The sequence below is a fragment of the Peromyscus eremicus genome, chromosome 1 (assembly GCF_949786415.1).
Source record: "Peromyscus eremicus chromosome 1, PerEre_H2_v1, whole genome shotgun sequence".
Taxonomy (NCBI): Eukaryota; Metazoa; Chordata; class Mammalia; order Rodentia; family Cricetidae; genus Peromyscus; species Peromyscus eremicus.
Window position 1 is genome coordinate 54,601,289 of NC_081416.1, and position 18,447 is coordinate 54,619,735.

The window sequence follows — 18,447 nt, forward strand, 5'->3', positions numbered from 1 at the left end:
AGAGCAGGCCTGGCGGATGTATTTATTGTACAAACCATGTGAGCCTGGTCACCAGGCCAGGCACATCTAGTGTACATAATCAGAGCCACAATAAATTCTATTTCACATCCTGGCTTCCAGCTCAGCCTAGCCCCTCCCAAGCAGTGGCTCCTGGTGCTGCCATTCCAACCACTTTTGGATGTGAATATAAATTTGCTTTGAAAGCCAAGAGTAAATTAAAGGGGCACATCTGATTCGCAGTTTCTAGGGATCATCCTCAGGGAGGAAAGCAGACAGCACTCTGCAGACAGGAGCACCCCTGGGTGTTGGGGTGCAGGAAGGAGATCTGTGGGCCCCAGAGGATCCTTGGGTCCATCTCTGATTTGGACAGGGATATACTTGTCTCCACGGTCAGTAGAAACTCCCTCAATGATCAGCAAGGTAGGTGCTGTCAGCGGCGGCGCTGAGGCACACAGGCCCCATGAGGGCGGCTGCGCGTGAACCCAGCTTTGCAGACGCAGCGGAAGGAGCCACTGGTGTTCACACAGCGCTCGCTCTTGCACAGCAGTCCCCGCTGGTTCAGCTCCCGGCACTCATCGATGTCTGCAAGGTGGGGTGATGATGCGGTCTTAGGTTAAGTCACAGTGTGGTGCCACCCAACACCTGCTGGCTCTGCCCTTCTGCCCCCAACGTCCCGCTCACCCACACAGCGGGCGCGGGAGGCGTCCAGCTGAAAGCCGCCAGGACACTCGCACACCGCCCCGCCTGGCCGCGGCACACAGCGGCCGCTCACACAGCGGCACTCATCTGAATCTTCTTCCGAGCTGTCCTCATCTATGCGGGCCAGAAGAATATAGATATCAACACCGGCTCCCATGGATGGCCTCCAATCCACACCTCTGCTCCCTTGGCCTCACTAACCTCGCGGAGACTTCCCCAGTAACAGGGGGCTCGTGTCCCAGAAAGAATTGCTCTCACTCTGTGAAGTCGGGCACTGGGACCCTAGAAATAGGTAGAGTCAGCAACACTATTCCAGTCCCTACCCCTAGTCCCTCAGGGGTAGCTCACCGGTGCCACGTGGCGGGCATGGTCTGCACTGGGTGCCCCAGCCACGGCCCTGGCGGCAGCAGCAGTCATCAAAAGTGAGGGCAGGTCCGGTCAGGGGCCCCATACACATGCCATCCTCCCCTCGCTGGCCCCAGCACACTTCGCGTCGCTCTGGGGCGTGCTCTGTGAACAAGACCCTCATCAGCAAGGAGGGAGGGCGGGACTGCCCACCTCGGTCCCATCCCACCTGCTGACTGTGGCCCGGGGGCATCACCCTGACAGGACTCAAAATCGGCCCAGGACGAATGTCGCCCTCACCCGCCTGGCTCTCAGGGAGCTGGCAGTCGCGGCCGGAGAGCCCGGGCACCCAGGGTGGGTGACATTCGCAGCGGTAGGAGCCCGGGAGGTTGACGCAGCGGCCAGGGCGGCAAGCAGCCGGATCCTGGCACTCATCCACGTCTACGGGGCATGGGGGGAGGTAATCACAGTTCAGTCTGGGCTGCGGTCCCTCCTGCTCCCCACGCTGATCCCCTGGGCCTCACCCATCTCCTCTGGGCTCAGACACTGGCGTTGCGTGGGGCTATACTCTGCGGGCGGGGTGCAGGCGCATCGGTAGCCGCCGCGGGTGTTCTCACACACTCCGTTCCTGCAGTTGGACTCATCTAAGCACTCATCCACGTCTGCCGAGAGAAAGAAGGCTGGTGACAGGAGCAGGCCCGGATCAGCGTGGCCACTTCCCCAGGGCCACCACCTGCCACTGTGCTCACCCACACACTCCAGCAGGTTGCCGTCGTAGTAGAAGCCCTGCTTGCAGTAGCACTCGTACCCGGGCTGCGTGTTTACGCACTTGCCCTCCTTGCAGATCTCCGCCCCGAACAGTATGCACTCGTCGATGTCTGTGTGACCAAGGAAAGCGTGAGTGCCCAGTGGCAGGCCCCTAGGCTGAGACACCTGGGCAGGGGTTAGGGAGAGCTGAACCCAAGGCAGATTATTGGTGGGGAATATTGGGATCAAGCTGGCACAAGAAATGGGGTTTACCCAGCAAGTGGCAGACCCAACCGGCACCTGGAAACCAAGCTTACCGCGGTGGGCTGGAATGCCATAGTTCACAATGTTGTTGTCTTGTGTGTAACCCTTCCCGTCAGGGCAGAGGCTATGAAACTCAGCTGCAGGGCCAGGGAAAGCAGCGGGTCTGAGCGCAGGCCTGCTCTCTCCTCCTTTCCCAGCTACCCAGAGGGAAAGCCCTTTGGTTTCCCGATGAACAGGGGTGTATTCCTCTGACCTGAGCTGTAGACTGGACAGGGATAGATCTCGCAGTGGTCTCCCCAGCCAGCTCCCAGAGAGCAGCAGCACTCTTGCTGTGTGACATTGGTGGCCAATACACTGTCGCAGAACACTGTGTCATCGAAGTTAAGGTAGCACTCCTTCTTGTGGTGGGGCTGCTCCACCTCTGGGGAGGGGGTGACAGTTCAAGTTTATGGAGACAGTAGCTTTGGTCTGTCTACTGTACCCCAAAACTGTACCCACTCTCGGCTCCACATGCCCTGGTCACCTAGTGAGAGGTCTAGCTCACCCTACTTCTCTCAGGCAAAGAGGATTTCTTCCTGTTCTGGGAATTGAGAAAGGTGGAACCAGGACCCACCTCAGCCCAGCTGTAGCTCCAAGGACTATCCAGTCTGAGGGAAGGGGAGGGTACTCACCCTCACACCCATGCTGGTCCTGGGTGAGTGTGTAACCCTCATCGCACACACAGACGTAGGAGCCCTGGAGGTTCTCACAGGCCCCGTGGGGCAGGCACAGCCCTGGGTCCTGGCTGCACTCGTCTATATCTAGTAGGTACAAGGAGAGCAGGAAACAGGAGCATGCTCAGCTTTGGAGAGACCCAGTCCCTCTTTCCATGGGGTGTGCCCAAATGCCTTACACAGGCTCAGAACCCGAATTTCTCCTTTGGTTTCAAAGCGCACACAACACGCGTCCCCTTGGGTCTGTCTATGTGGGTAGGTTTGAGACACTCCCTGGTGTCAGTCTTTATAAACCCTTAGGTCCTCCTGGCCATGAACTCCTGACTCAGTTGGCATTTGGAGACCTTCACACCCCCTCACTACCTTCCTGTCCCATCACAGATTTGCTAGTCTTTGAAGCAAGGCCTGTGTTCTAAGCTAGTCTTGAACTTGAGATCCTCCTGCCTCAGCCTCTCATGTAGGTGGAATGACAGATAAAGCCATCAAACTTGGCTCATCACTCTGCTGCTCCTCCCAAAATTTTGCTCAAGACCTAGTCTTTCCCTCTCCTCTAAGACACACAATGAGAACTTTGCAACTGCGGTTCTTGGGGTAAAATCCCACCCATGGCCCCCTGCTGAGAGATCTCCTTCCCACCCACAGCCCCCTGCTGAGAGACCCCTTCCCACCCACAGCCCCTGCTGAGAGACCCCCCTTCCCACCCACATCCCCTGCTGAGAGACCCCTTCCCACCCACAGCCCCTGCTGAGAGACCCCTTCCCACCTACAGCCCCTGCTGAGAGACCCCTTCCCACCCACAGCCCCTGCTGAGAGACCCCTAGCTTCAAGTCCCAGCTCCATAGTCATCTCCCTTTAAGTAACTTCCCAACACCTTTACCCTGAACCTGAGACTCATTTCCACGCTCCCCTCAACTGAGGAGCCCCAGGTTATTGCTGAGATATCTAGTACAGCACTTGGCAAACAGGGGTCTGCAGGTATCACTTGGTGGTGACCTACACACAAAAGAGTTGATGGGTCGGACTACTCTATGTGTAAAGAGCTGAGCGGAGGGGATGGAGAGATAGCTCAGCCCTAAGAGCACTGGCCGCTCTTCCAGATGACCCAGCACCCACATGTCCACTCACAACCGCCTGTAGCTCCAATGCCCTCTTCTGGCCTCCGTGGACACTGTATGCATGTGGTGCCCAGACATAGTTCAGGCAAACACACATATACATAAAACAAGAATAAATGAAATCTCAAAAATAAATAAATAAATAAATAAATAAATAAATAAATAAATAAATAAATAGCTGACAGAAACTGGAATGTAGTAGGCAACACTCAGAGCTATGATCCTTGTTACCGAACAAACAAGAGCTAGATGGATTGATGGATGGATGGGTGGACGAATGGAAAGACTACAGAGAGGCTACACCGTGTCAGATCACTACCCTGCCACCCCTCCATGAGCTCTCAGCCAACTCCTCATACCTTGGCACTTCCTGCCGCCCACCAGACGATGCCCCTGGGGACAAAGACATCTGTAGGAACCATTGGTATTGATGCAGTCACCCCCAATGCAGGCCGCAGGGAAGTCACATTCATCAATGTCTGTGGAGACCAGGGTTTGGAGACTCTCAGGGGGGTTGACCCCATAGACACAGCCTGGAGCTATCAGAGTTCCCTACTCTGAGAGCCCTGGGTCACTCCCACACCCCCAAACCACAACTGGGATCTGGATGGGGACTGGACCTGGGCAGTGGAGATCCTGGGGTAGGTAGGAACAGGCCAGCGCCCAGCTCTAGGACCCCTCACCCTCACAACGGCTCCGGTCCCTTGACAGATGATAGCCAGAGAGGCACTGGCACTGGAAGGAGCCTGGTGTGTTCGTGCAGACGCCATTGTCACACACATTCCCAGTCTCACACTCCTCTTTGTCTGCAGGGCACAGAGTGGTGTCAGGGGCCCAGGCTGGAGGTGGTTTCCGGCTTCTGTTACTGTTTTCCCTCTGCTGCCCATTTGTCTGGAGCACTGGAGCTGAGCCTCGGGGGGGCCCTCACCCCGCTCCCACACACAAACCATGCATGGTGTCCAAGCCAAGTGCTCCCAGGATTCTTCAGCCATATTTGATGCTAAGGAGCTCATGTCTTCCCACTCTTCATCCACACTCACCAGACGAGGTGTCCTCTCATCTCGTACTGCTTAGGGCCCCCAGCTTCTCAGATGGTGCTCTGAAAGCCCCGCCCCCTTTCTCTGGTCCTACAATTTCTTTGCTCCCATCTCCCGATGCCCTTTCATCTGCCCCTGCCTCCCCTAGTCTCAGTGTCCATGAGGCTCTGCTAGATGCTCTCTTGCCTAATGCTACCTTGTTGGGTAAGCAGGCTCCCCTCAACTTCCCATAGCTCCGTAGTCCACAACTAATAGTTCCATATGGGCAAGACCCCCAACCCACACTGCTCAGCTTCCACTGGCATCTCTGGCTGAGAGACCCAAATAGACTTCCCGACCGAGCTTATCCAACATGGATGGGGTCAGCATCTTCCCTCTCAAAGGGGCCCCATCCCAGTGAACAGCATCACCCATGGAGTCACCAAACCAGACTCTGGGAGGGTCCATCACTCCCCTCTCTCCTTGACCTTGACTACCCTAGCCAATTTGTTCTAATATCACAGCATCTCATGGCCACTCCAGGCCACTAATCTCATTCCATCTGACCACCAAGCATGCTGTTGTCTTGTCCTTTGCTTAGCTAATTCCTATGGTCCTTTAGAGAAACTCAGGCCGCCTTTCTTCAGCTCCTGGCCCTGCTAGTAGACAAGTCTGTCAAGTTTCCCAGTGTCTCTGAATTCTAGCCTCCAGCCTGCTCTTCTGGTACATAATAAACATCACCACAGGGAAGAGGACTAATGATCCCTCAGTCTGACACCTTTCTTTCCCCCTTCACATTAACAAGATTTGCAAGCAAAAGTTTCAATCCTCATCTCTTAAGAGATAAGAGACAGCTTATCTCTTATAGTTAAGGGCATTTGTTGCTCTTACACAGGGCTGGGGTTGGATTTCCAGCACCCACTTGGCAGTTCACGGAGGCCCGTAATTTGAGTACCAGAAGGTCTGGTCCCCCTTTTTGGCTTCCGAGGGCACCAGGTATGTACGTGGTGCACATACATGCAACAGGTAAAGCATTCATCTACATTAAAAAAAAAAAAAATCCACTCTCCAAGTCTCAGCTGCTTCGCTGAGGACATAAGCCATTGTCTGCCGACCATGCTGGGGCTCACCCACACAACTCCGGCCGTCTGGTGCGGGCTCGTATCCCTGGGCGCACGTGCAACGGAAGGAACCAGGAAGGTTCTCGCACCATCCGGGAGAGCAGGGGCTGCCCTCGGAGCACTCGTTGATATCTGCAGGGAGGAGCACTAGCATCACCCAGTGCCCTACACCAATTTGCAAGCTGCTAAGGGTGAGGCTCCCCTCTCCAGGGCTAGGGGAGGGGCTTTACTCCCAGGAGGCCCGCCCCCCGCGTGGAGTCTGAACCGCCCTCACCACGACAGGCCCCGCCCCCCTGGCTGCGATAGCCGGGCTGGCAGGCGATGCACTTAAAGCTGCCAGGTTTGTTTTCACATTTGCCATCGGGGCAGGTGCTAGGGTCGCGACACTCGTCGATGTCTGCACGGAAGGGAAAAGGAAGAGGACAGGTCTGGGGACAACATGGCTGGTCCGGTGCTCAACATGACAGGGCCTCCCTCTGTCACAAATCAAGGCAAAATGGACCGGTTTGGGATTTCCTGACTCCCGCCTGAGAGGACCATAGATGGGTGCAGGCCTCTCGCCCCCATCCTAGGTCGAGGGGCAGTTATAAAGCCCGCTTTCATCTGGACGGGTACCCCACCTTCACACACGGGCGGTCGGGAGGCTTTGAGCCGGTAGCCGGGATAGCAGTTGCATTTATAGTGACCCGGGAAATTGATGCAGAAGCCGCCGTCGCCGCACAGGTGAGGCTTGGTGCACTCGTTCAGGTCTGAGCGAAGACAGGGTGTGCAATGGGCAAGGGGCGGGTGGTAGGAGCCGGTCCCACCCAGGATCCCCAGGGTAGCCCGGGGTCGTCGGTGCTCACCCACGCACGAGCGTCCCCCTGCGCCCACGTGGAGGCGGTAGCCTCGGTTGCAGTGACAATTATAGGAGCCCCCAGTGTTCATGCAGATGCCTTTCCCGGGGCCACACGGCTCCGCCTCGCACTCATTCACGTCTGAAAGGACCGGCAGGTCCGGAGACATCAAAGGCAGGTTGAATGCCCCGGCTATCCCCTGGGCCACCCGCCCCACTCCGCCTCCCACAGTCCGGCTCACCAACGCAGTAGCGGTGCTGCGGATGTGATCGGTAGCCCGGGTTGCAGTGGCAGGAGTAATCGGAAGGGCCAGGCACACACTGTCCGTGGCCACAGATATTCTGGTTCAATCGGCATTCATCCGTCTCTGTGGCATGGGTGGATCGGGTCAAGGGGCTGATTGGGGAATACCTGCTTTTTGCCACACCGCAGGGGCAGATGCTTGACACACCAGCCCCACTGCTCAGGAAAGCTTGGTCACAGAGGGACTCTAGCTTCTGCACATGGGTATCTGAATCCTAGGAGTTCCTAAACTTCATCTCAAATAATCCTAGTGCCCTTCCTTGTTGCAGAAAGCCTCCAGATAGGACCTCCGTGTCCTTGTCATCCCTGCCACCTCTGTTACTTCTGTCCCTAACATTCCAAGAGCCTGACCTACGTCACCTCAAATCAAACCACACTGGCTAAGTGCCCCACGTTCTTAATACACTTTTCCCAACGGTCTCTGAGACAACATCCTCCCAGTCACCCCAGTAGTTTAAACCTTGTAATCTCGGGCTTATTAATGTCTTCTAGGCAGTGACTTCAACTCCCCGTGTTCCAAGGACCTGGGTCCTCCATTTTCCAGTGGTAGAGGAGCCCAGCTTGTGCCAGAGCTGTGTCCAGATGATCAGACGGAGGACCCTTCCACGCTCTTGTTCACTAAGCTCCATCTCCTCCTCCCCGCTTTTGACCCGGCCTTTCCCAGGAAGCCCAGGGTGATGCTGGAAGCTGCTTTGCCTAACCCAGACCTGACCAGCGGCCATTTGCAGGCTGCTCGCTGCCTGGAGTACCTCTCCATAGGCTTCCTTGCTCTCCTCCCATTCCCACAATCCCCAGGGCGAGGTCACCTAACACCCGAGCCCTCATCTCAGGAGCTCATCTAGACTCAGGGTTTCAGTCAAGTTTAATGACTGTAGCTTTGGAGTCCATATGTCACAGGCTTGGTATGGCTCCACTGTGACCTGGGAGAGATTGTTAAACCTCTCTGAGCCGCAGCTCTTCTTCATCTGGAAATGAGGCAAGCATTTGTTCCCTTCAGAATGTGAGAAAGTGAAATGGTGTTCAGTTTGTGAAGCTCTTCACGCAGAGCCTGGCAGAGACTGCTCAGTCTGCGCTGGCAATTATTATAATGCTCAAGTCCTTGCAGAAACTTCTCACAGCCTCTGGCATCAATCCTAAGCCTGTTTGTTATGGTGGCTCCATGAACTGGCCTTCCCCTGGTTCTCTGTGGTTTCTCCCTCCTCCACCAATGATTCATACTTTTCTACACCTTTGCCCAGACTTAACTTCTCTGGAATGTTTCTCTCTCTCTCTCTGTCTCTCTGTCTCTGTCTCTGTCTCTCTCTCTTCCTCTCTCTCTCTGTCTCTCTCTGTCTCTTTGTCTCTCTGTCTCTCTCTCTCTGTCTCTCTGTCTCTCTTTCTCTTTTGGTTTATTGAGACAGGGTTTTTCAGTGTAACAACCCTGGCTGTCCTGGAACTCACTCTGTAGACCAGGCTGGCCTCAAACTCACAGAGATCTGCCTGTCTCTGCCTCCTGAGCGCTGGGATTAAAGGTGTGTGCCACCACCGCCTGGCTGGATTGTTCTTTTTCTGAATCTGCTTGTCCTTCCCCACTTCTCTTGAATGTCTAGCAATCTTTAAAATGTTACACATTCACACACACACACACACACACCTCAACCTCTTATTGCTACCTAAAGTCACAACCTTCAGACTTCCAGTCTTCTCTCACTTATCTTTTCATAGCATTTATGAGAGATGCTAGACTTTAGTTATTGATCTGCTTTAGAGGTCTCACACTATCGTCCAATCCAGACTGACCTTGAACTTTAGGCAATTCTGCCTTCACCTCCCGAGTATTAGGATTGCCAGTGTGAGCCACTACACCTGGCTTGATCCATTTGCTTTGCTTGTGGTTTATTTGGGAGGCACATAGTAGGTGCTCAATAAATAGGAGTTGAATGATGAATACTCTCGGGTTGAGCTGAGCATCATACTAGCAGGCCCACTGGAACTTCCCAGCTCCCAAGTCAGGGCAAGTGCTAACCCGTTAGCCCTGGAAGTGACGGATGGAGGAAGTCTAAGCTGGGTGTGTAGCCTATCCAGAATGTGGCCCAGCTGGCAGGCCTTACCTGTGACCTGAGTCGGGGCGATCTCCACTGCACTTCTGGACGGGGGCAAGTCTGGCAGGAACCGATGCAAGGTGGGTGGGGAGGGGCGAGAGATCAGCTCTGCAAGCAGAAGGAGGGGCTTTTCAGAGAGCAAGGCTGGTGACTGAGCCTTCTACCCCCTGCAGGCCACACCCAAGCTTCACTACTCAGTACTCACCATAGGCACCCCCACCCCTCCTGAGAACTGCCTTCACTTGCAGTGTGGAGCTCACCTGGGTAAGGCCGGGCAGGTGAGGTGGTGGCAGTGGGGTGGCTCTGCTGTCCTGACCGCTCCTCACTCACTGGCTGTGGTTGACAGCAATATAAGCCCTCCCTGCTTCCTCTGTCTCCCCACCCCCTCCACCTGGCCTCCTATACTCACTGGGTCCATGGTCACTCCTAAAAGAGAAGATGAGATATTAAATGTCAGGATGGGAGGTCAAGATCAAGGATCAGCAGCTAGGGTATGACTAGGGTAGATCTCTGAGAGTTCAAAAGTCATGCCTTTGGGTCAAGGGTCAAAGCTTAGAGTCTGGGATTATGGTATGTTTGCTTAGTGGTCATGTCTAGAGAGCAATGGTTGAGCTAGGTTTGTTTGTTTGTTTTCCAGACAAGGTTTCTCTGTGTAAGAGTCCTGGCTGTCCTGGGACTCACTCTGTAGACCAGGCTGGCCTTGAACTCACAGAGATCCACCTGCCTCTGCCTCCCAAGTGTTGGGATTACAGTCATGCACTACCACCTCCGGGCATTGAGCTAGTCTAAGAAGTGATAGCTCATGGTCAAATCGAGGCTGAGGGTAAGAGGGTAAGTCCTGGGGTCAGTGGTTTGGGCTAGGGATTTAAACCTTACAACAGTGGTTCTCAACCCTCCTAATACTATGACCTTTTTTTTTTTTTTTTTTTTTTTTTTTTTTTTTTTTTGTGAGACAAGGTTTTCTCTGTAGCTTTGGAGCCTGTCCTGGAACTGGCTCTGTAGCCCAGGCTGGCCTCAAACTCACAGAGATCTGCCTGGCTCTGCCTCCCGAGTGCAGGGATTAAAGGCATGAGCCACCACCGCCTGGCATTACTGTGACCCTTTAAAACAGTTCCTCATGCTGTGGTGACCCCCCCCCCCCCCCCCCGTGACAAAATTATTTCCTTACTACTTCATAACTGTAATTTTGCTACTGTTATGAATTATAATGTAAATATCTGATATGTGACCCCCAAAATGGTCAGGACCCACAGGTTGAGAACTACCGCCTTAGACGGTTAGGCTGTGAGTCTTATCTGTGGATCTTGAGTCACTGGATCAGGCCAGACCTCTCTCTTCCTCTGTGTCTTCAGGTGGCGGTGCTCTGCTGGGGCTTTCAGGGAGCTGCTGGGGTTTGGGTGGTCCGTCGGGGTGCAGGAAAAGGGAAAAGTCGCTTTCACCCTGGATGGTGAGCGTCTGGTGGGAGGTGAGGATATGGTACCCCTTCCCAGCTGGGCAGATTTCCTTGAAGGCTGCTGTGGTCAAGATGTGGACACAGCAAGTGAATTCCTGGACAGGCACACAGCTCATCTCCCCCACATTACCTACTCCATGCGCCTGACTGACCTGTACCATCTGCTGGACAGCGCTGGCAGCGTGCACCCCAGGCTTTACCCACACTGCAGCAGCAGAGTTGGCGGGTGAGGCGTGTGGTCAGAGGATGCTGGCATTGGTGTTCGGTGCTCACCAGGCGGAAACACAGGCTTTTCTCCTCTGGTTTGTCGGCTGCAGGGGTGGTAGTGAAGGGCAGGACCTGAACATTGTCCTCTCTCAGCCCAGTTGCTCCAGACTCTGCCTCTCTGGTTCAGTCAACTCTTGAGCCATATGTGGCCCTGAATTCATGTGACTTCCGGACACCTTTGTGACCACTGACTCCTGATTCGAGTTCTGAATTTCATTTGTTCTCCTCATCAAACCAGTGATTTACAGGACCCTGATTTCATCTGACCTCATGTGAGCTCTAACCTCAAGCTTTCCCGTGACTCACTGATTCTATCCGCTCTGGGTCTTGTTGCTTCTGCTATCAGCCCTTAACCCACTCTGACTTCTTGTGACCTCTGACTCCGTCTGGTCGGAGCTGTGCCCCTCCCATCATGCCTTGTGGATTCCCAGGACCAGGAGTTCCCAAGTCTTACCAATGCACTGTGTCCGTGAAGGGCCCAAGCTATGACCGGGTGGGCAGACACAGCGATAAGAGCCAGGGTTGTTGAGGCAGTCTCCATGGCGACACATGCCGGGCATTGCACATTCATTGATGTCTGTGATAGCAGTTTGATCGTTGCAGCTGGGGCCATGAGGTGGCTGCAAGCTGCTCCATACTCTTCAGGGTTCTGCTTTAGTTAGACTTCCTTCTCTCTCACCTTGGGACACCCCTCCCACCATGCCCACCTGCCCACCCCACAGTCCAGACTCTCCAGCTGACCATACCCTGGCAATGGGTGCTGTTGAGCCTCTTGTAGCCCTGGGGGCAGTCAGCACCCACCTCCCCACGTACAGGTCCCGGCTTCTGCACCCCTGTATCTGCAGAGAAAGGACAGACACAATAGCAACAAGAAGAGGAAATACTGGGTCTCTGCAGGGGAGAAAAGAGGGCTCTCGGGAGGAAAGGGATCATTCGGGGGGCCTAGGGCTGGAGACTCCTATGCAGGGATGGGGAGGGAGATAGCTGGGTCAGCCTATGGGAGATACCGCAGAGCCAGGCACTCACACTGGAGTTGTGGGCACTTGTGGCACTTGCTTTGTCCCCAGGCAGTACCAATGCTCCCACAGCAATCTTCCTGCTTGGTGAGGCCAGGCAAAGGGTTGCTGCCACACTAGAGAGAGAGATGTGGAGAGGAATCACAGAGTGCCCCGCCCCCACTTGCCTCCCTCCCGAAGCCCCTTTGCTTTTTTCCAGCCCTAACCTGTGACACTCAATTGCATGCTGTCCTGATAGGAAGGGTGACCCTGAGAGAGAAGATTTGTTCTTTTGGAATCGTGGATTTACTCACGGGCTGCTTGGGCAGTGTATCCTGGAAACAGCGGCCCAGTGGCTTTTGGGTGGGTGGCCTCGGGTGAGGGGGCTTGGGATGCGGCAGCAGGAGCTGGGAGGAGGCTGGGCCCTCTGCATTTGGCCCCTCTATGCGGTGCACCTGAACGGAAGCTTCAGGAGGGTGATGGACACGCACGTTCACCACGGGGGGCGGAGCCTGCACTGGGGGGCGGGGCGCAGTGGCCTCAGGGTTGTCCCGCGCCGTCTGGAGGGTCGCAGCGCTGAGCTCCTCCAGGGTCTGACCCACGCCCAGATCTAGCCACCCTTATTGCCTGCCCATCTCAGCACCCCCGGGTTGCCCATCTCCTAGTACCTTCTGCTGAGATTTGTCCTGGCCCCAGGGGCACCAAGAAAGCTGCATGTTGGGCAGGGGGTCCCTCCCCCGGCCCAGGAGGATCCGCGATCACCTGCACCGCGTAGATGGCGTGTTTGCTAGCCACAGACTCGCCTTCTGGAGCAAGGGGCGGCAGCGGGCCTGTTGCCATGGCCCCAGTCCGGGACAGTCCGGGGCCTGAGCTGCCGGTGCCAGCTCCAGTTCCTGCAGCAGGCACCTGGCAGAAGCGCCCCGTGAAGTCCGGGGGGCACAGGCACTGGTTTCGGGAGGAGCACTGGCCACCGTTCATACAGGGTAGAGGGCACACCACTGGGGAGGAGACAGGGGTCAGGGCCTGGTTGCTCTTCAGTCCCCAGGCCATCATCACCCACATCCTGGCTCAACTTCCTTGCCACGTATCGGCTCTGCCCTAATTGGGAAGCTGACTTTTCTAACAGGTCACACACGTGGAAATGGCCTTCTGTGGGTCACCAACACCTTTCTATCCGTGATGGATTCTGAAATCTTAAGTTCCAGGCTTAAATCCTGGTCATTCGCCCTTATGTCTCTGAGCAGCTTCCCCTGCCCATGCTTCTGGGCCCTCATCCACAGTGGTAATGTTCCCTTGAACAGATGCTTGGCCCAGTGTGGTACAGGCGGGAGAAGAAGTGAGAGCTAAAGCTCTCCCCTTAGTTCAGGTCTCAAGTCTGTCCCCTAGCTCATCCTCACCTCCTCCCTCCATCTCGCTACCTACCCCAGCTCATGCAGCTGCCAACGACTCGCCATGTCTAACCTTACCAGGATCTGGCCCAGGATACTGACAGAACTCAGGACCTCTCTCTATCCAGCTGGGAGTTCTTGTCTGTTAAGCTCAGACTCCAGCCCTCCCAGTTACAGCCTCTGTAGTGTCCCCCGAGGTCATCTCTGACCCTTCTGGGGCCTTTGCCTCTCTCCCACTTGTCCACACCTCCAGTGTGACTGCAGAGACCTGCCTCAGGCAAAGTTCTAGCAAAAAAGAACCCCACCCCTTCACTCATCTTATTGTTCTACTCCCTGTCTGAACATTTGAGGCCATGTTCCAGAACCTTCTCTCAGTCCAACTCCCTCTATTCTTCCCCTGCACACCTCTGGCCCAGAACCTACCTACCCCTTACCAGTATTCTCACAGTTTTATCTCTTTCCTTTTCCTATTCCAGAGTCCTTCACTGTTGCTGCATGTCTAGACTGGACCCTTCTGGGCCCAGCTTCTCTCCCAGAAAGGATCCTTCCTCACTCTCCACTCCCTGCCCAGCCTGGGGGGCACTTTCCTGAGTTGTGGTCATACCTGCCTCTCCCACTATGAAAGGTGTTTTGGAGGACAAGGCCTGGTGGTCCTCAGTTCTGTGTTCCAGAGGAGGTACAGGGGTGAGGAAAAGACATGTCTCGTGTCCCTGAGCTCCATTTCCAGCCCTCTCCTGCCTGTTCCAAGGCTGCTCCACTTTCTGGGGGTGGGAAGGTGGCTGTGTGCTCACAGAGGGCAACCTTAACTCATTCCTGATCATCAGAGTGTACTCAGAGCATCCCAGACTAGCCCATCCCATCCTGCATAGTCTCCAGAGACCAGGCCTCAAGGGCAACAGAGGTGTGTCCCGGGCCAGAGGAGGCAGGATCCTCTCCTTCCTGCCTTCCAGTGAGTCACCCATAGCGGTGAGAGTGACCTCTCAGTGACACCCTCCCACTGTGGCCCGGGCACTGAGCCTGGGGGATGTGGGCAGCATGGATAAAGACAGCAGCCTGCACAGGATGACCAGGCAGGGGGCCTGAGAGGCTGGTCACACATACACTCACATGCACAGTCATCCCGTCACACACACGCAGACTCATTCTGACACAAACACGGGCTTACTGTGTAAACACTCCCAGACAGTGACTGGAGACACACAGAACACGAACTAATCTCAGTGGGCCATGCCAAAGTCTGTGCATGTCCCTGTACACACACACACACACACACACACACACACACACACACACACACACATACCCCTCATGAGAACTGTGAAACACATGACGGGGACTCCTTTGGTCTGGAGCTGTGAGTGAACCAAGGAATGTGTGAGAGAGGCTGTTTTCCTGGTACCATCCTGGGCATGGCCTAATTACCCTGTCCAGGAGGGTAATTACTGCTGGGACACCTCCCCCCTGGCCCGGCCCGCAGGGCCCCAGGGGAGGAGTCTTGAGCCCCAGGCCTTCTCTTTAAAGAGATGCTCATGAGGAAGGGGAGGGCTCTAAGCTGACCAGGAGGTCCCTCAGTCCTGGGGTGGAGGCAGCCCTGGGGCCTTTGAGATGTTTGGAGCTTATGAGTGATATATGAAATGGATTAGCTGATTGAAGACCCAAAACGATCCCCCTCCAGGCCTGTACCACTTCTTAACACCCCACTATTAGGCCTCAAAGCCTTTCCCTTCTAGATTTTGCCAACAACTAACTCCCTCACCCCAGTCCTGACCTTAGCTCCTCCTCCCATAGAACACAGGTGTCTCCTTCCACCATGACAAACTACACAGTTTTAAAAGATGTCTGTTTCTTAGGGAAATGTTTACCTGCTTCTCTGGACTTCCTACCCCTGCTCTCATCCCTCCAACCCCGGTATGCTCCTTCTTAGAACTGAGCACCTCCTAAGAAGCCTGCGTCATCCGGGACCCCAGTCCAAGCCTCAACCCTAATCCAATATTTAAATCCAGGCTTCCATGCAGCTCCTCAACTCTGGCTCGCTCCTAAGGACTGCAGCCTCTCAAGACCCTTGGCCCCCAGATCTCCGATCGCTGTACCCATCTCTTATGCCCAAATGTTCCACTCTGCTTCCTGCCTGGTGCTACTCTTCCCTATGCCCCCAGCCAGCGCCCCCGGCCCTCACCCACGCGGAAGCCAGAGCCGGTGAGCGTGTCGGTACTGTGGCCGTTCTCTCCGATGAGCGTCATATTGGAGCCCTGCTGACAGCTGTCCCGACACTGGCCCTTCAGACAGGTCCGCTTGCAGATCACCGGCGCAAAGACCACCTTGAAGCGCTCGCGGGCCAGCGCCCCGCCCCCGCCCGTGCCCCGCTCACCGGCCGGCCCCCCCTTGGCCCCGCCGCCCGGGCCCAGCAGCGCCAGCAGCAGCAGCGCCAGCAGCCCCGATGTCCCGGCCCGGCGCATCGCAGGGGCCAGGCCGCGGGCAGCCCCTCGGGGCCGGGGCATCCGGGGCCGCACGACCCCGGGAGGTGACGGGGGGCGGGGAGGGGGAGCCCGGGCTGGGGATCAAGAGCTGGGAGCCCGGGAGAGGGTTGCAGAGGGCAAAGCGGGGGTGGGGGTGGGAGGAGAAGCCGAGGCCGAGGGCAGGGAGGGGACAGCAGGAGCGGCCGGGATCCCCGCTGCGAAGGAGAGCGACGGAAGCCGCCCGGCGAGTAGAGCGAAGAAAACTTCCCTGGCCGGGAGAAACCCAGCCAGGCCCCGAACTGAGGCAGGAGCGAGGAGGCCGGAGCAAGTGGAGGCGGAGAGGAGGAGCGAGGGGAGAGGAAGGCCGGGCGGCCGGCCCGCTCCGCGCCTCCCCCTGGCCGGGCTCCTCTCCCGCGGCCGCCGGGAAGCAGGGAGCGCGCCGGGAGGACGCAGGGAGAAGTGAGCAGTTGTTTTCCCTGGCTGGAGCGCGCCGGCGGCGAGGGGGGCTGGGACGCTGGCCCCGGGCCAGGGAGACAGTTTTTTTTCCTTTCTCTCTCTTTTCCCCCTGGTTCAAGCGTCGTCACTGCTGCTGGGAGAAGCGACGGTGTGCAGCAAGGAGGGCGCCGGCTGGAGTGGGGGGTTGTCCCCCAGGTGCCCGCCCGGCGCGGGAACCGAGCTGGGTCCTTTCCAGAGTCCTCACCTGGGACTCGCGGGCCTGTCCCGCCAGATTCCTCCGGGCGGGGTGTGGAGGCCTGAGCACACCTCCCCACCTAGCTCCTTTCTCTCCCGGTCAAAACGGGGAAACCGAGGCAGATGGGCCTTGCTTGGAGGACCAGAGGCCTGTTAACTTTTGCCCATTGACCTTTGTACATGTAGGGGTCCTCGAAGCCCTGAAGTCATAGCTCCTTAATCCTTATCTTCTCTCGAAGGAAAGGATTTAAGTAGGAGCACCTTCTAGCCAGTGTTCACTGAGGCCCAAGAAAGAAGTCTGTAGGGTCAGGAAGAAGAGCAGAAAGAACAAAGCTAGAAACCCAGCTTCCCTGACAACCCCCCTTTTAGAGGGCTTCCTGGTGCCCACCCTGCCACCTCCCCCCTTTCCCTTCGTCTGGCCTGGCTGGCGGCGCTGGCTCTGGGCCTCAGACACTCTGGAATCGCCAAGGTCTGAGCTCAGGGCCTGGCCCCCTTCCCAGGCTAACAGCAGAGAAGGGGAGTGCTACTTGAGTGCTCAGGGGGTTGGGGAGGAGCACGGCCCTGGGGCAGGGGTTGGCAGGGGCTGGGGAAGGGTCTTGAATTTGCTCAAGGCTGGAGAGGAGCTGGCTTACTGGTTTGAAAGAGAGGCTGTGGTGTCCTGGAGCTGGGTGAGAGCATGCCAGGAGGCATCCAGTGTCTGACTCAAAGAACTTAGCAGGGATAGGGGGTGACCAGGGTCGGACTATGCCAAGTCAGGTCCATGCCAAACCCTCTCACGGGGGAACCATGGGGTAGTGATCTGACGGGAAGGGGGTTTGGGCTCAGCTTTAGGCACAGGTCGGCAGAGAGCTAGTGGTTTTCGCTTTAAGGCTGAGTTTGTTTGGGCAGATTCAGAGGGACCAGGGAAGACCATCTGATGAGACAGGCTTGAATCACTCAGTAGCTTGGGCCACTGCGGCAATGCTGGGAGCGCGTGGCCTCCATGTCCCCAGAGGGTTCCCTTCTGCTGGAATCCAGGAGGACTTGTGAGGGGGGACCCCCGAGCTCCTGCTCTAGTCACACTCTGCAGCAGGCAGTAACACTGAATGCTTACCACCTGCAGGAGTGGGGCTGAACATTCTTACATTCATTTTTTCCTTCACACTCATAGAAACCCGACCCTCCCCTGCCTAGAGTAGGCGGCAGCTCACCTTGGAACACAGCACAGTCCAGCAGTCCAGGCGTGGAGTCTCAATCTCTCCAAGCCTTGGATTTCTTACTCAAGAAATGAGATCTAGTTACCCAGCCAAGAAGCGGAGAAAAGCAGTGGTGGGCTGCGAGAAGCCTTCTTTCCAACAGGCTTTTCCACCAGCCGCCGAAGGAAAACCCCGGGAAACTGGGGAAGGTAAAAAGGAGGCTGCAAAGGGCCAGCCGCGCCACCGAGGGAAGAGTGGGAAAGAAAATCTGTTCTTTATCCTTCCCAAGTCTGAGCAAAGGCCGCGAGAGCCACAGGGCCGGAAGGGGAGAGGGCAGGGCAGTCTGGGTCCGAGTAGGTCATGGTGAGGAATTTGGGTTTAATTTTCATCAGCGGGCACTGAATCAGGGCAATCAGGGGGCTGCTGACTTCACCTCTGGGAGGAATGTGACTGCTTGGGTTTGGGCATGGAATGTTCGAGATTTTGTGAGAGGCAGGTGATATGAATGAGTCTCAGGGTTTGGCCTGATCCCCTAGCTGGGTGGGAGAAAAGAGAGGAGAGGGAAACACTGGGAGGTCCGCTTCGAGTCTTTCCTTTTTTTTTTTTTTTTTAGTTTTTTGAGACAGTTTCTCTGTGTAGTTTTGGTGCCTGTCCTGGATCTGGCTCTGTAGACCAGGCTGGCCTCGAACTCTCAGAGATCAGCCTGTCTCTGCCTCCCTGGTGCTGGGATTAAAGGCATGCGCCACCACCGTCAGGCCACTTCAAGTCTTCTAAGCAGAGCCA

At 56.2% G+C, this 18,447-nt stretch overlaps 1 protein-coding gene across 4 annotated transcripts; it reads right to left on the minus strand.

Moving 5' to 3' along the window:
• Positions 1-8: 8 nt before the first annotated feature.
• Ltbp3 (latent transforming growth factor beta binding protein 3) lies at positions 9-17,932 on the minus strand. Of its 4 annotated transcripts, XM_059262580.1 has the most exons (30): positions 17,680-17,932; positions 16,500-16,787; positions 15,520-16,385; positions 12,624-12,953; positions 12,270-12,472; positions 11,987-12,092; positions 11,707-11,799; positions 11,415-11,537; positions 10,846-11,004; positions 10,569-10,754; positions 9,650-9,666; positions 9,501-9,573; positions 9,250-9,348; positions 7,098-7,223; positions 6,866-6,997; positions 6,641-6,769; positions 6,295-6,417; positions 6,030-6,152; positions 4,567-4,689; positions 4,243-4,362; positions 2,727-2,855; positions 2,309-2,476; positions 2,109-2,192; positions 1,794-1,922; positions 1,569-1,706; positions 1,345-1,485; positions 1,048-1,209; positions 901-981; positions 682-813; positions 9-582 (listed from the first exon to the last, which is right to left on the minus strand). In XM_059262580.1, the coding sequence occupies exons 3-30, from the start codon at positions 15,839-15,841 to the stop codon at positions 431-433; spliced, it is 3,903 nt and encodes a 1,300-aa protein (XP_059118563.1). In that variant the 5' UTR covers positions 15,842-16,385; positions 16,500-16,787; positions 17,680-17,932; the 3' UTR covers positions 9-430. The 4 variants fall into 4 exon arrangements, with proteins under 4 accessions (XP_059118563.1, XP_059118570.1, XP_059118580.1 ...); XM_059262587.1 differs by lacking the exon at positions 1,345-1,485 and having other exon boundaries at positions 17,680-17,928; XM_059262597.1 differs by lacking the exons at positions 16,500-16,787; positions 17,680-17,932 and having other exon boundaries at positions 10,569-10,751; positions 15,520-15,688.
• Positions 17,933-18,447: the final 515 nt, after the last annotated feature.